This window comes from Olea europaea, chromosome 6 (assembly GCF_002742605.1).
Source record: "Olea europaea var. sylvestris chromosome 6, O_europaea_v1, whole genome shotgun sequence".
Taxonomy (NCBI): domain Eukaryota; kingdom Viridiplantae; phylum Streptophyta; class Magnoliopsida; order Lamiales; family Oleaceae; genus Olea; species Olea europaea.
In genome coordinates this window covers 19619432-19632211 of record NC_036242.1, presented here as the reverse complement: position 1 = coordinate 19632211, position 12780 = coordinate 19619432, and the positions used below count along the sequence as shown (strand labels likewise).

At 34.0% G+C, this 12780-nt stretch overlaps 1 protein-coding gene across 1 annotated transcript; it reads left to right on the top strand.

Annotated features, from left to right (window-relative positions):
* Window positions 1-4102: 4102 nt before the first annotated feature.
* On the top strand, window positions 4103-8201 carry LOC111395251 (auxin-responsive protein SAUR50-like). Its single transcript, XM_023021237.1, has 3 exons — window positions 4103-4480; window positions 7972-8059; window positions 8149-8201. The coding sequence occupies exons 1-3, from the start codon at window positions 4103-4105 to the stop codon at window positions 8199-8201; spliced, it is 519 nt and encodes a 172-aa protein (XP_022877005.1).
* Window positions 8202-12780: the final 4579 nt, after the last annotated feature.

Sequence of the window (12780 nt, the reverse complement as noted above, 5' to 3'; positions counted from 1 at the left end):
TTTATGTTTACATGTACTATGTTTGATGTGAAGACATTTTGTTTGTGTCTAGTATGTACGGGGGGCAGTTGCCTAAGTTTACTTTTTGCTCTTGAAACGTTTTATTTTCATATGCGTGAAAAAAGGTTTGATTCTGGTAGATTACAAGCAGGTGTACAGACAAGCCTCACATTTGGATGTATGTTCACATTTTGGTCAAGCAAATGCTTCATTAGTTGGTGGACTGTTCACATCAGTCCCATCTTTACATAAATTATTGGTTGTCCTAGCCATAACTTCAAAGACAAATCATTTCACTTGCCTTCTTGTATCAGTGCCATCATTCTATAAAAGGCACATAAATTCAGTAAAAGTATACAACATGCAAAAGTCATAGTCTTGGATATCATATTGTGATTGTGGTCGTATGGGGCATTTGGATTTCACCTGTAAGTTGTAGCCGACCTCCGATGTGGAAGACGAACTGGGGGACGAGGTATTCATGGAAGAATTGCAAGTGGACATTATGGAGTGGTTTCGGTACTGTCAAACCAATGAGGTTACTCGCAGAAACTACTATCACGAACAAGGCACTCGTGTTTCGAGATATCCATTGGTGCGAAATGGTCATATGTTCATGCTGAATGCAATGAATTGTAGTCCTCAACAATGCTATGCCGAGTTTCGCATGTATCCCGTGATGCTGCGAACATTCGCACATATGCTGCGTGATGAGTACGGGCTTCGCAGTCATGAGCACATAGATATTTATGAACAAGTTGGTATATTTTTTTTTGTATATTAGCACATGGAAAGGGGTATAGATAGGTGCAGACACTTTTTAACCATTCATTGGAAATCGTCGGGCACTACTTCAAGATTGTGCTTCAAGTGGTCCTCCAGTTCCCTCGACGAGTAATTCGATCGGATCCAAACTACAATAATTATGCTGAGCATCACATTTCGAATATGACCAAGCATCACATTTTTTAGGATTGCATTGGTGTGATAGATGGAACCCATGTTAGAGTCGTCCTTCCACGGGACCAGCGCTTGAGTTTTATCGGACGAAAAGGAATTCCAACCCAAAATATGCTAGCGGCATGTGATTTTAATTTGTGCTTGTCGGTATAATGGAGAACTCCTACGATGCTCGAATCTTGGCTCAAGCAATACATAATCCCGAGATGAGTTTTCGCAACCAGCACCTAGAAAATATTACCTGGTTGACTCGGGATTTACTCATCGACCTGGGTATATGGCGCCCTATAAGGGTTCGGATATATTGTACCATTTTTAGCAATTCTATGATGGAGACACCGATCGCAGACGTAACTTCCGAAATGCCCGTGAAAAATTTAATTTCAGGCACTTGTCCTGCAAGAACGTCATGGAACGTGCATTTGGTGTTTGGAAAAGTCGATGAAAAATACGCGATCGTATGCCAAGTTATGCGTTCTACATGCAAACATCTATTGTAATCGCAACCATGGGCATTCATTACTTTCTTTGACGAGCGGGCGTGGTGGACGAAGCATTCCTAAGAGTAGAGACAGACCCCGACGCAGTAGAGATGGAGCTCCTGAGCGCACATAACGAAGTTTCAGTGAAAATGAATGCGCCGAAATCATGACGAGATGAACGGGATATGTTCAGAGATTACCTGGCACAATAAGAAACACGTGTATTTTTTGGTCGAAATTAGACGTGCTAATTAAGCACGATGTTTTTCGACAAGAGAAATGGACGTCGTTTCATGTCAAAATTGGAAAAAAATGTTATCATAAATAATGTCGCATGTTCCAAATTGGTTTTGTTGCAATGAATTTCCATGTAAAAAAAATTTGATAGACAAAATAAATTCACATTTGAATGGAACCCATCATGTATGCATTTTTCCCCAAATTCATTGTCATTATCTGTCAAAAGTCTTCTTCAAGGTGTCAGGGCACATTTGGAGTCATGTGGGCAAATTTGTCATTTATGCATGTACAAATGCATTGAACAAGCAAATTGTCTTAAGGTGGGACCAGCAGATTAGACAAGAGAATTGATTTTTCCATTTCCCAAATCGCACCCAGACGGGGTTTAAATTACTAAATCATAATTTCGTTAAATTAACAAATATAATAATTACTCAATTATTCACTTGTTTTATATATTATGTTAAATTGACAAAAATAATTGATTATATTATTAATTTATGATAAACAATTACGTTAAATTTACAAAAATAATAAACTTTAATAATATAAACTTTACGATAAATTAAACTTTAAATGTAAACTTTATGTTAAATTAACAATTACGTTAATTATTATTGATTATATTATTAAAAATAATAAACTTTAATAATATAATTAATTATTATTATTATTGTTATTATTATCATCATCATCATCATCATCATTATCATTATTACTATCATTATAGAACGAAAATGACTCAGATAACTTCAACCATTATCTTTGAAAAATGAAAAATAAGGGCAAAACGAATATTACACCATTGCAAAAAATGGTGTAATGAATAGTGATGTACCAAATATAGTGCAACACTATTCACTTTGTACCAAAATAGTGCAAAATTTGGTGTTACATTGGAACAACTTTACACCAAAAAATGGTGCAAAATGGTGCAATGGTATTAACATTGGAGTTGAACTTGCTTCTAATTTATACTCTCTCTGTCCCAATTATATGAGCTTGTTTGATTTTTCACACAGATTAAGAAATCTAATTTAATGTTATTGGAAAAGTAATATTTGCCAAAAACTTTCCTAATTTATCCTTATTTAATTTTTAACAAGTAAATTATTGTGGGAACTAGTAAAAAATTTGAATGATTTAATTTTCAATTCTCACATTCATAAATATTTTGATGAGATTCATTGGAACCATAATTTGAACTTTTGAAACAAATTAAACTAAAATCACAGTATTCTTTCACTCATTCGATTCAAAATTGTCAACCTAGCAACTTTGATTTTCCATTGTTGTTTTTTTTTAATTATTTTATTCTTTTATACGGTTTACAACGGAATCAATATTTTGAAAAATTCGTTGGTAAGTTATTTACTTTATTATTATTATTTTTTTGTATTTTATCAATGGATTAGCAACGAAATTGTACCTATGGAATACTTTCATTGGTAATTCTATCGGTAAATTGATATGTTAATCCGTTGGAATTAGAAACAGAAGACAACAGTCGCTAAAATTTTGTCTCTATTGCCTCCTTTTTTAGTACTTTAGTTTTGAGTGTTGTTCAAGAAATTTGCGCTTATATGATCACAATTCAAGTGGTTGTTGACATTGCAACTGCCACAGACTTTCATTCCCTGGATTGTAGTCCTATAATCCAATACTTTTTACAGCACAGATCTTTTCATATTGCAATCAAAGGTCCTTCAACTTCCAAAAGTAATACTCTAGTCCCCGATTCCAAAATTTGTCCATCCTTCATCCTTTTCTCTTAAAAGTCGTTCTTTTTTGTTGAGTTCTAGTCCAATATCGATTTTTCTCCTAAAATAATAAAGTTTTGGTTTCAAGCGCATATCGTACTACCAAAAGGCATACTTATCACAGTCCATAGGCTCATTTGGCTTCTAATACCCCAGCAACACATAGCTGGCTTGCCTGTAGTCCATTATTTTATCGTCTGCGACTCAAGGCAACATTGTTTAATAGTATCACATCTATTCCTCTTTCCAAAAAAAGAAAAAAAAGAAAGAAAGAATAATAAATAGACTATCATGTAATTGTTCTATTAGTTTTGTTTGTGGATATTGATGAAGTGACCATTTTACTTTTTTATCTAACCTTTGCTGCAAATTATGCATAGAAACTGGCCTTTCCAAGTCGCAATCGGGCGAAGAAAAAATCAGTAATGTCAAGAGAAAAAGAAGCCATTGGAGAGTTGACAAGTGCAACTTGACTAAACTTGAATTATCATATTCATCTTCATGCAATCATGCCCCTTATCTCTCTCTGTGAACTACAACCACTATATACCTGCATTATATTCTTAAATAATATAAACCCTAGTTTTCGGTTAATTTCTTGCCAAATTTTTTCGTGCCGTTGGAGTAAATATATATAATCTGCTTTTTTCTTGTGTTAAAATGGATTCACCTATAAGAAAAGTCCAGAAAGGACTAATAAACAAGACATGGGAGCGATGCAAATCATTTGGTGGCATTGGAAGATCCAAAAGATCATCAATATTTTATCAACGTGGGAAAAGTAAATCGTTGCCGCACGATCTTTCCACCACTCTAAATCACGATCAAGAAGAAAAACAAATGATCAAGAAACTTAGGGTGGCTCCTCAAGGTTGCTTTTTCATCTACGTTGGAGCCCAGAAACAAAGGTTTGTTATCAAGACTGAGTATATAAACCATCCTCTCTTCAAGATTCTGCTTGAAGAAGCTGAATCTGAATATGGATACAAAACTGAAGGCCCTTTAAAGCTTCCGTGTGAAGTTGAGATTTTCATAAAGGTGTTGGTCGAATTGGATGGTGAAGATCACGAGCCATGTAAACTGGGGTGCAACTTTACCAGCCGAGTCACACCTCCTAGGTTTTTATGAACAGACCTTTGGTTGCTAAGAGCTAAAGTTGAGCGAGAGAGAGATCCACCAAGGTATGTGACCATGAAAACCCTAAACTATAGAAAAGCCAATCCCCATGTCCCTTGCATGAGGTGAGGTAACAATCTGAAATAAATATCTAGTGAAATTCGGCTTGGATTGTATTATATTAAAGTAATATTGTGACAAATCTTGCTCTCTGGCCAAAATCTGGGGCCCTAATATTTATATATAGAAATTGGTAGAATATATACTCTATCTTTTTATAACCATTTTTAGTTTGATCTAAGCATAAATAACATTTTAAACGATGGTAATGTTCTAGTTTTCGTCATAAAAAAGTGATTACTATCTAGGACTTGGCTATCAGAGTAATTTTCTATGGACTCCATGGGCTATAAATTCACTATGAATATCAATACATGAACAACAAGAAAGAATGTTGGACTAATTAATGAATATTAATTAAATGAGGCCAACCCTTTTAAATTATAAAAATAATATTATGTTGCTACGCCTAAGCTTTAAATAGTTTTAAAATCTGACAATTAATTAATACAGTATTTTATTGGTATATAATTTCATAAGAATTTCAACAACCCTGATCTAATTAAGCTTGAGTCATGAGGGTGCTAGCTTCTCTTATTAGTTGGTTTCATTAATTAAGAAATCGTGCAAGGCACAGATAAAAATTAGTAATTTATGAATTGTTATTTGAAAATAATAGTCATTGTATTGAAATAAAGTGGTCATGAAGTTATTGGTGCAACAATAGTAGTCTTTGATTAGAACTCTTAGGGTGGTCCCTATGATAGAAATGTCCAATATTAACATCAATTTTTTTTTTTTTTGGCCACTTGAGAATCGTGTCTGCTCTGTCAAAGCTCATATTCCATCCTAGTAATAATGGATAAAGATGAGAACGGTTTTCTTTTGGATAAACTAAGAGTCAGTCAATACGGTATTACAATACATAAAAGTCTTGATTTCGAGTGTTGTTGTCACTTATTTATAGAAGCCTGACACACTTTCGATGAAAAAATATACTAAGCTAGTACGTTAGAGCCAGAAAACTGTATAAATATATGTTAAGAGCCTGTTTGATGCTCATTTTTTGAAAAGAAAAAAAAAAGATTTTGAATTAGTGATTTAATGGAAAATGTGTCGTTAAAAAATAAGGAAAAATTTTGAATTTGTGTGTAATATTAATTTATTAAGAATGTATGATTGAAAATAAGATATATAAAAATGTATTTTGAAAAAAATGGGAATCAAACGAGACTCAAATCTCTAATAATTTAATTTTTTTAAATGAAGTACAATAAATTTTAGTGCTATGATTGGTGTTTCCAATTCGAAAGGATAATTAGAGTGTGACGGGGTAGATTGATTTCCCTTTGTGATAAACTTAAGATCCCAAACATCTACTTAATTACACTTTAACGTGTTTTGATTTCATTTATTTCATGACAGATTGGTACTTTGTGAAAATAAATATGTAAAATGACAGCTTTGTGGTGGGAGCAAACAAACAAACCTTCTGGTGCTTCACCTTGCAACTTGGTATACTATCAAAATCAAAGTTGACATATTACGTTGTTTTGAGCTATCCAACCAAAAATCGTTTCTTAGCTGTACTTATTGGGTTGCTGAATTTATTGAAAATATTGCTCAATTCAATACATTCAAATATGTCGCAAGAATGAAAAAAGCAAGTAACACTGGCAAGTCGAAGGCACTACAATAATTACACCCTTTTGTGTATAGATAGGGAAAATTATGGAAATTAGATAAGTGGGCATATAAAGTATAAAACGATGATATTGAAATTAAATATAAACTAACTGACATAGGTTTACTATCAATCACAGGACAACTCCTCCATTTAGGAAGAGTTTATAAACGGGTTAATTTTTGAATAGTTAAAAAAGAGTGGTAGATAGTAATTGAGGATCCGTTAAAATGAAGTTTGATCCTTTATAAAAAATTTATTTGACCAAAATCAGAGAAGAAAATCAAAATGGCATACGTAACAAGTCACAAGCCATTGAATGTTAATGTTTAATCTTGGAATAGACAATTGTTTGGTTTTCTCGCCTTGGAACATGTCAAAGGAAATAGGTAGTAATGAGAAAAAGTCGTATGCATGACCTCAAATCAAATAATGGAATAAAGATAATAGATGGTAACTCAAAAAAGCCATTCCTAATTGATGAGTGCAATTTGTGCACTTATTTAAGCCTTATTATTAAACTTTTATATCGTCAATTTATTAATTTCTATTTAATTTAGGCGAATTTTCCTTTTGTTTTTAATGTTGGACTCGTTTGAAGCAAGTAGAAAGGAAGAAGGACATAATCGATTAAAATTTATAATTTGGGATTAAATTTTACAAGTTGAAGTTGAGAAGGGTCGTACAAATAAAATTGCATTGAGGATTAACTTGCATTATTTGGATGAAGTAAGGACTTGAGGAAAAGAAATAATAATTGGGCCTCAATTGGACCATGAATTGGAATCTAGAGGAAATTACATAAAAACAAGCATTTAAAATTTCTAAATCAAAATTCAGATGTGAAGATTATTTAAGCAAAAATCAGGTATCAATTCAATTTACTCACCCACCCACTACAAAACCTAATCTATCTACACCGCCGACCCCTAAGCTGGTGCTACCATCATTCTCTCTCCCTTCCTCTCTCCCATACCGGTGCCACCATCGTTCACAAATGCAGAGAAGCACACCATGTAGCCACTTTCTCTATTCTCGTTGCGGATGCTCTAATAGACAGGCTTCGTTACAGAGTATCAAGTTCGCTATGAAGATGGGACGGTTTGCACTTCAATCTCTCTCTCTATTGCACTAGAAGCCACCATCGATCTCTTGTCTCCCTCTTTGCTGTGATTGTTGCGCTCGATTGCAAAGCACTGCTTGTCGCTATAGATTAGGGGCCACTACAGATCAAAGTCAGAAAATAGAAGGGGTGGTTGTGATTTGAGATGGTTGTGGTGATTAATTTGAGAAGAAAACGGATAGTTGTGGTTGTTACACAACGAAGTCGGAGAAGATAAAGGATGCTTATCGTTGTGGAGACTGTGGTTTGTTGGTTTTGGTCAGTCGAATTTTGTTGGGTTTGGATTTTTTTTTTATTGGCGCTGGCACGATGGATCTAGCGAAATTGGTAGTGAATTTTGACCATGGAGATGTGGTGTGGTAGTGGATTTAGCGCTGTTGGTGGTGGTAATTGCAAACGGGTGTATTGCTGGTGGCGTTGGTGGGTGGTGGCGATGACGGTTGAGTAGGACAAATAGTGTTTGTAGGTGGTGGGGTTTGTGACCATTTGTTTGGTGGTGGCGATTGACTCTGGTTGTGATCAATTATTTAGGTGCGATGGTGTTAGATTGGTGGTGGAGTGGCTTTTGTTGGTAGAGGTGGTGAATCTGGCATGGATGTGTTGATAAGTGGTGGTTTTGTAGTTGAAAATGGTGGTTTGTTGGTGGTTGTGGTGGTGAAGTGGCAATGAATCTGGTGTGACGATTTGGTGGTGTTTTTTTGCAATGTGTTAGATTTGTTATAGGTGATGGTGGTTTTGGCAGCAATGACGATGGTGATGCTGTTAGGGGCTTGTGAAGTGGTGGTCACAAGCGTTGATGGTGGTTACAAATTATTTAGTTGACTGTGACCATTAAATTGGGTATTATTGGTGTGTTTGGTGGTAGCAATCGTGACGGTTTCTGGTGGCGACGATTTTGTTGGTGGTGGTGTTGTGGTTGTGGCAGTGGTGACGGGTGAAGGTTGTTGTAAGTGGCGGTGGTGACAGTAGAGTTGGTGGTGGTATGTGACCGACTATTTGACATGTGACCAATTGTTGGTGTTGGTGGTGGTGGTGGTGGTGTTGTTGTGGTGGTGAATGCGGTGGTGGCGTCGAGATTGGATGTTGGATGTCTGAGACCAACTATTTGGTCTCGTCTGTGATAGTAAACTGTGACATTAAAATTCGAACATTTGTCATTAAAAAGTAATCTGTGAACATCAAATTTGAAAATTTGTAACCTGTGACATATAGTTTTTTGAATTTGTGACCAATGATGTGAGTCGTGACTTACAAAAATTTTTATCTGTGACCAATGAAATAATTTGTGACTTGTAAATTTTTTATCTATAACCTCGAAATGATCTGTGACCTACGAAATTTTTGATTTGTGACCTTGAAATAATCTGTAACCAATTAATTCGATTATTTGTGACCAATAAGTAAATATGTGACTATTAATCGTGTAACTATGACTTTATTATATTTAATTAATAAATAGTTTCAATTAATTATATAAAAACCTAAATTTTGAATTTTTAAACGTCGTAATTTGCACCATTGTTTGGACTTCTAATTGGATACAAAAGAATAAGGGCTGCTTTGGTTGATATATTAATATATATACAGACTAATACACACAACAGTGGGCGGTTTTAAAAAAAGAGAGGACTACTGCCGGCGGGAAAGAGAATAACAATGGGACTTTCACTTTAATTTGGAGACTAAACCATATAAAAGGAGGCTGCTTGAGGCTGAATTTTAGAGAGATAGAGGGGTATATCGGCAGAGAAAAAGAGGAGAAAACAGAGGGCAGACCTGCTATTGAAAGAGAGGAAGAGAGAAATTGCCGGCTGCTTTTGGCTGGAATTATATACACACAGGAAACGAAAGCAGAAGAAGGCACAGCTAAATATAGGAATTGAGGAAAGGGATATATATATACACACTTTGATAAACACAACAGGAGGATTGCCGGCTTTGATCATATATTGACAGAGACACACGCACACCAGAAAAGGCAGAAACGTTGGCGGCTAAATTGGGCTGAAAATTGGAAATTTTAATAACGTTCCGTCAATATTTTTTGGTGATCTCTTTCCACTTTGCGTGTTTAATTCCAATATTGCATGAACGAAACTAGCTACGTAGTCAAAAATTGGAATAGATAATAATGGGTGGATTCGTAATTGAATACTCTCCCCATATACATATTAAATTTGTTTTTTACAAGCTTTCATAGATTAAATTAAATAATTAAAAATCACAAAAATCACTTTTATTTGTTTACTTTGAATCTAATTAAATACTAAAATACTCAATTAAATTTTATTCCTCGTGGGACGATATTCTCAACTCATTAAATTTATTACTTATCAACGATCCGTACGCTTGTGAATTTCACACGAACACTGCTGGCTGTCAAAATCAAAATCAAATGATGAAAAGCCAAATTATCAATATATACTGAATAAGGCCTGCATGCCCTTTATGAACCCGGCAGAGTCAGAAAACTATGTGAGAATGGGTTGAAACTTTAAAATTTTCAAATGAACTCACGCTACAAGATATTGAGTTTAAGAGGATATGCTCATGACATTCACGATAAAAAAATGTATGCCACTCAATGAAATAAAAGAAGTCTAGATGTCTCACCCTAAGATATCCCACTAAACCTTTGTATTTTTCTTACAAAATAGACCTTAAAAATATAAATTAACCGATCGAAATTAGCAAAAGATACATGTCCACTAATGAAAAATTAAAAAATTACTTAACGAGTAAGGTTCTAAATAACTTTGACGATTAGTCTTTCCAAATTACTAAAAGTTAATCAATAATATATCAATATAGCATATATATTATTGTCATAAAATACTATTTGGTGTAGCCATCGATCTTCTATATCACCACATTTCATAATGAGTGAGAAATCCCATCCAAGGTGAGAAAGATCGACTAAGAATTCTGAGGGTCAAAGAAATTAGATTTAATTCACTTTTATATTTGGCTCAATTTCAAGAATATGCATATACATAGATTAATTTATAAATTGTTAGAATTTGGGTATGACTCGAATTCTCTGCTGAAGATTATTGAAAGTTTTAATTAAAGTGCAAATTGAAAGAAATTCTATTTTAAATGCTTTAGGAATCCTATTCGAAGTCTAATTGATAAGTTCCAATTGAAGTTCTATTTGAAAATTTTATTGGGAGTTGAAATTTGTGTTAAACTTAAAGATATCAGGATAAGGAAGCTTTTGGATATTCTATTTCATCTACATCTCTACTTTTAGAGTTTGATTTGCTTCCTATATATAGTTGGCTCTTCATTATGATTTAGTAAGATGTTAGAAATATTCTAAATACATAATCTTTGTATTATTTCTCCAAATTTTAATAAAATCTTCATTCCCTGCAAAATTACATTGTTCTTGCGATCTTTACTTCATGATGTGGCTTAATCTCCTATTTTCTACAACAAAGTGGTATTGGATTAATCCAAAACAATTGGTATCAAAGCTATTCCGTTTTCAATGAAGTGGTTTCAGATGTGGTCTGGATTGTGACAAGTTTGCTGTTGAAATTCTTAGGACGATCAAGATTTTGATCAAGTTAATACCAAAACTTGATCTTTCGTGATGGCAACAATACAATATAATATTTTGTTGTTAGATTGCGATGCAAAATTCTCTTTGTGATAGGTAAAGATGGGAGCAATATTCGCTCAGATGGATTTGGACAACGCGTTACTGGTATTTGACAAGATGCTCACAAGTTGGACTATGGAGGAGAAACAATGGAGGAATTGAAAGGCCCTATCTCAAATACATCTTCATATTTCAAATAATATTCTCTGGGACGTTCCGAAGGAAAAGTCAACCGCTGTATTATTGTTAAAATTTGAGCAATTATGCATGGCGAAGAGTCTTACTAACAAATTACATCTGAAGCAATATCTATATTCTCATCATATGATAGAAGATACTTCTCTTGAGGATCACCTAACTACTTTTAAAGAAATCATCGCTAATTTGGAGAAAAGAAGACTTGCGATTGATTTTATTGTGTTCATTGCCAGCCTCATACATGTCTTTGACTTAATACTATATAGTCGTGATAGTCTCACCATCGAAGAAGTCTAGGATGCTCTATATTCAAAGAAGAAGATGAAGTATCTTGTAGCATTTGGGGATCATGCAAATGATCTCATTATTCATGGTGGTCGTTCGAGTGGCAAGTCAAAATCTATCTTCAAATTTTGTAATTATTGCAAGAAAAATGGGCACTCGGTAAACATTTTTATAAGTTGCAAAATAAATCAAAGTCAACTGCAAATTAACAATCAGAAATTTTCAGGAGAATAAAGTATTGCAAAAAATTCTAGCAATGATTGAGAGCTTTTACTTATGTCTGACTACAACTTCAATCCTGATGAGACTTGTGTTTTGGATACAGCTTGCACTTTCTATGTATCACCCAATCGGGAATTGTTTTTAATATATGAAGAAGTTCAAAAGGTGTTGTGACGATCATTAATAACACACCTTGTCGAATAGCTAGTATTGGTTGGTCAGAATAAAGATATTTGATGGGACGATTAAAACACTTGATGCAATGAGACATGTTCAAGATTTGATGAGAAATCTTATTTCTTTAAATACTTTTGATTCAAAAAGGTACATGTACACTGTTGAAGGTGGAGTCCTGAAGGTTATCGAAGGTGCTCGTGTTCTACTCATGGGACATAGAAAATCCCATTTATATATCTTGTTGGGTGATACGAAATCTTCGAGTAATCAGCATATTTTAAGAACTAGGGTAGATTTATAATTGACTTTTGTACCATTAGACTCTAATTTGTGGTCTTCTTTTAAGAATACATCTCAATAGAATTTTGAAGATACGAATAAATTCGTCTTGCCACCATTATCAACGACCATCGTTTTCAATTGCTAGAAATGGACCCATTTTTTGCCATATGATTTGACATAGATACAATTCGGCTAATTTTGTTTATGGTTTTGAATGCGGTTACGGGTATTTGATTCTAGTCAAGATCTTATTTTGATGCATTCGGTTGTAGAGCTTATTTGAGCCTTATTTGGATCTCATTAGATCACTTTTGCCCTATAGAAGAGTAGAGGTGGAGAGAATTTCTAGTTGGAATCATTGATGGAGAAGTTTGTTTGTGTTTTTATTGAAAAGTTCAAGTTTATTCCTTGCACTGGAATTTGTCTCCAGGTGGAGAATTTTTTTAAGTTTTGTTCTTTATAGTAAAATGTGTGCCAATGTGGAGATTATTAGAATTTGGGTACGACCCAAATTCTCTATTGAAATTATTAAAAGTTCTAATTAAAGTGCACATTAAAATGAATTCTATTTAGAATGCTTTTGG

Excerpts from the sequence above, each read along its gene's own strand:
- LOC111395251 (XM_023021237.1), top strand. The coding sequence starts at position 4,103 with ATGGATTCACCTATAAGAAAAGTCCAGAAAGGACTAATAAACAAGACA. Across the intron at positions 4,481-7,971 it reads AAGTTGAGATTTTCATAAAG|ATTGGTGGTGGAGTGGCTTT; the intron begins GTGTTGGTCGAA and ends CGATGGTGTTAG. Across the intron at positions 8,060-8,148 it reads TTTTGTAGTTGAAAATGGTG|GTGATGGTGGTTTTGGCAGC; the intron begins GTTTGTTGGTGG and ends GATTTGTTATAG.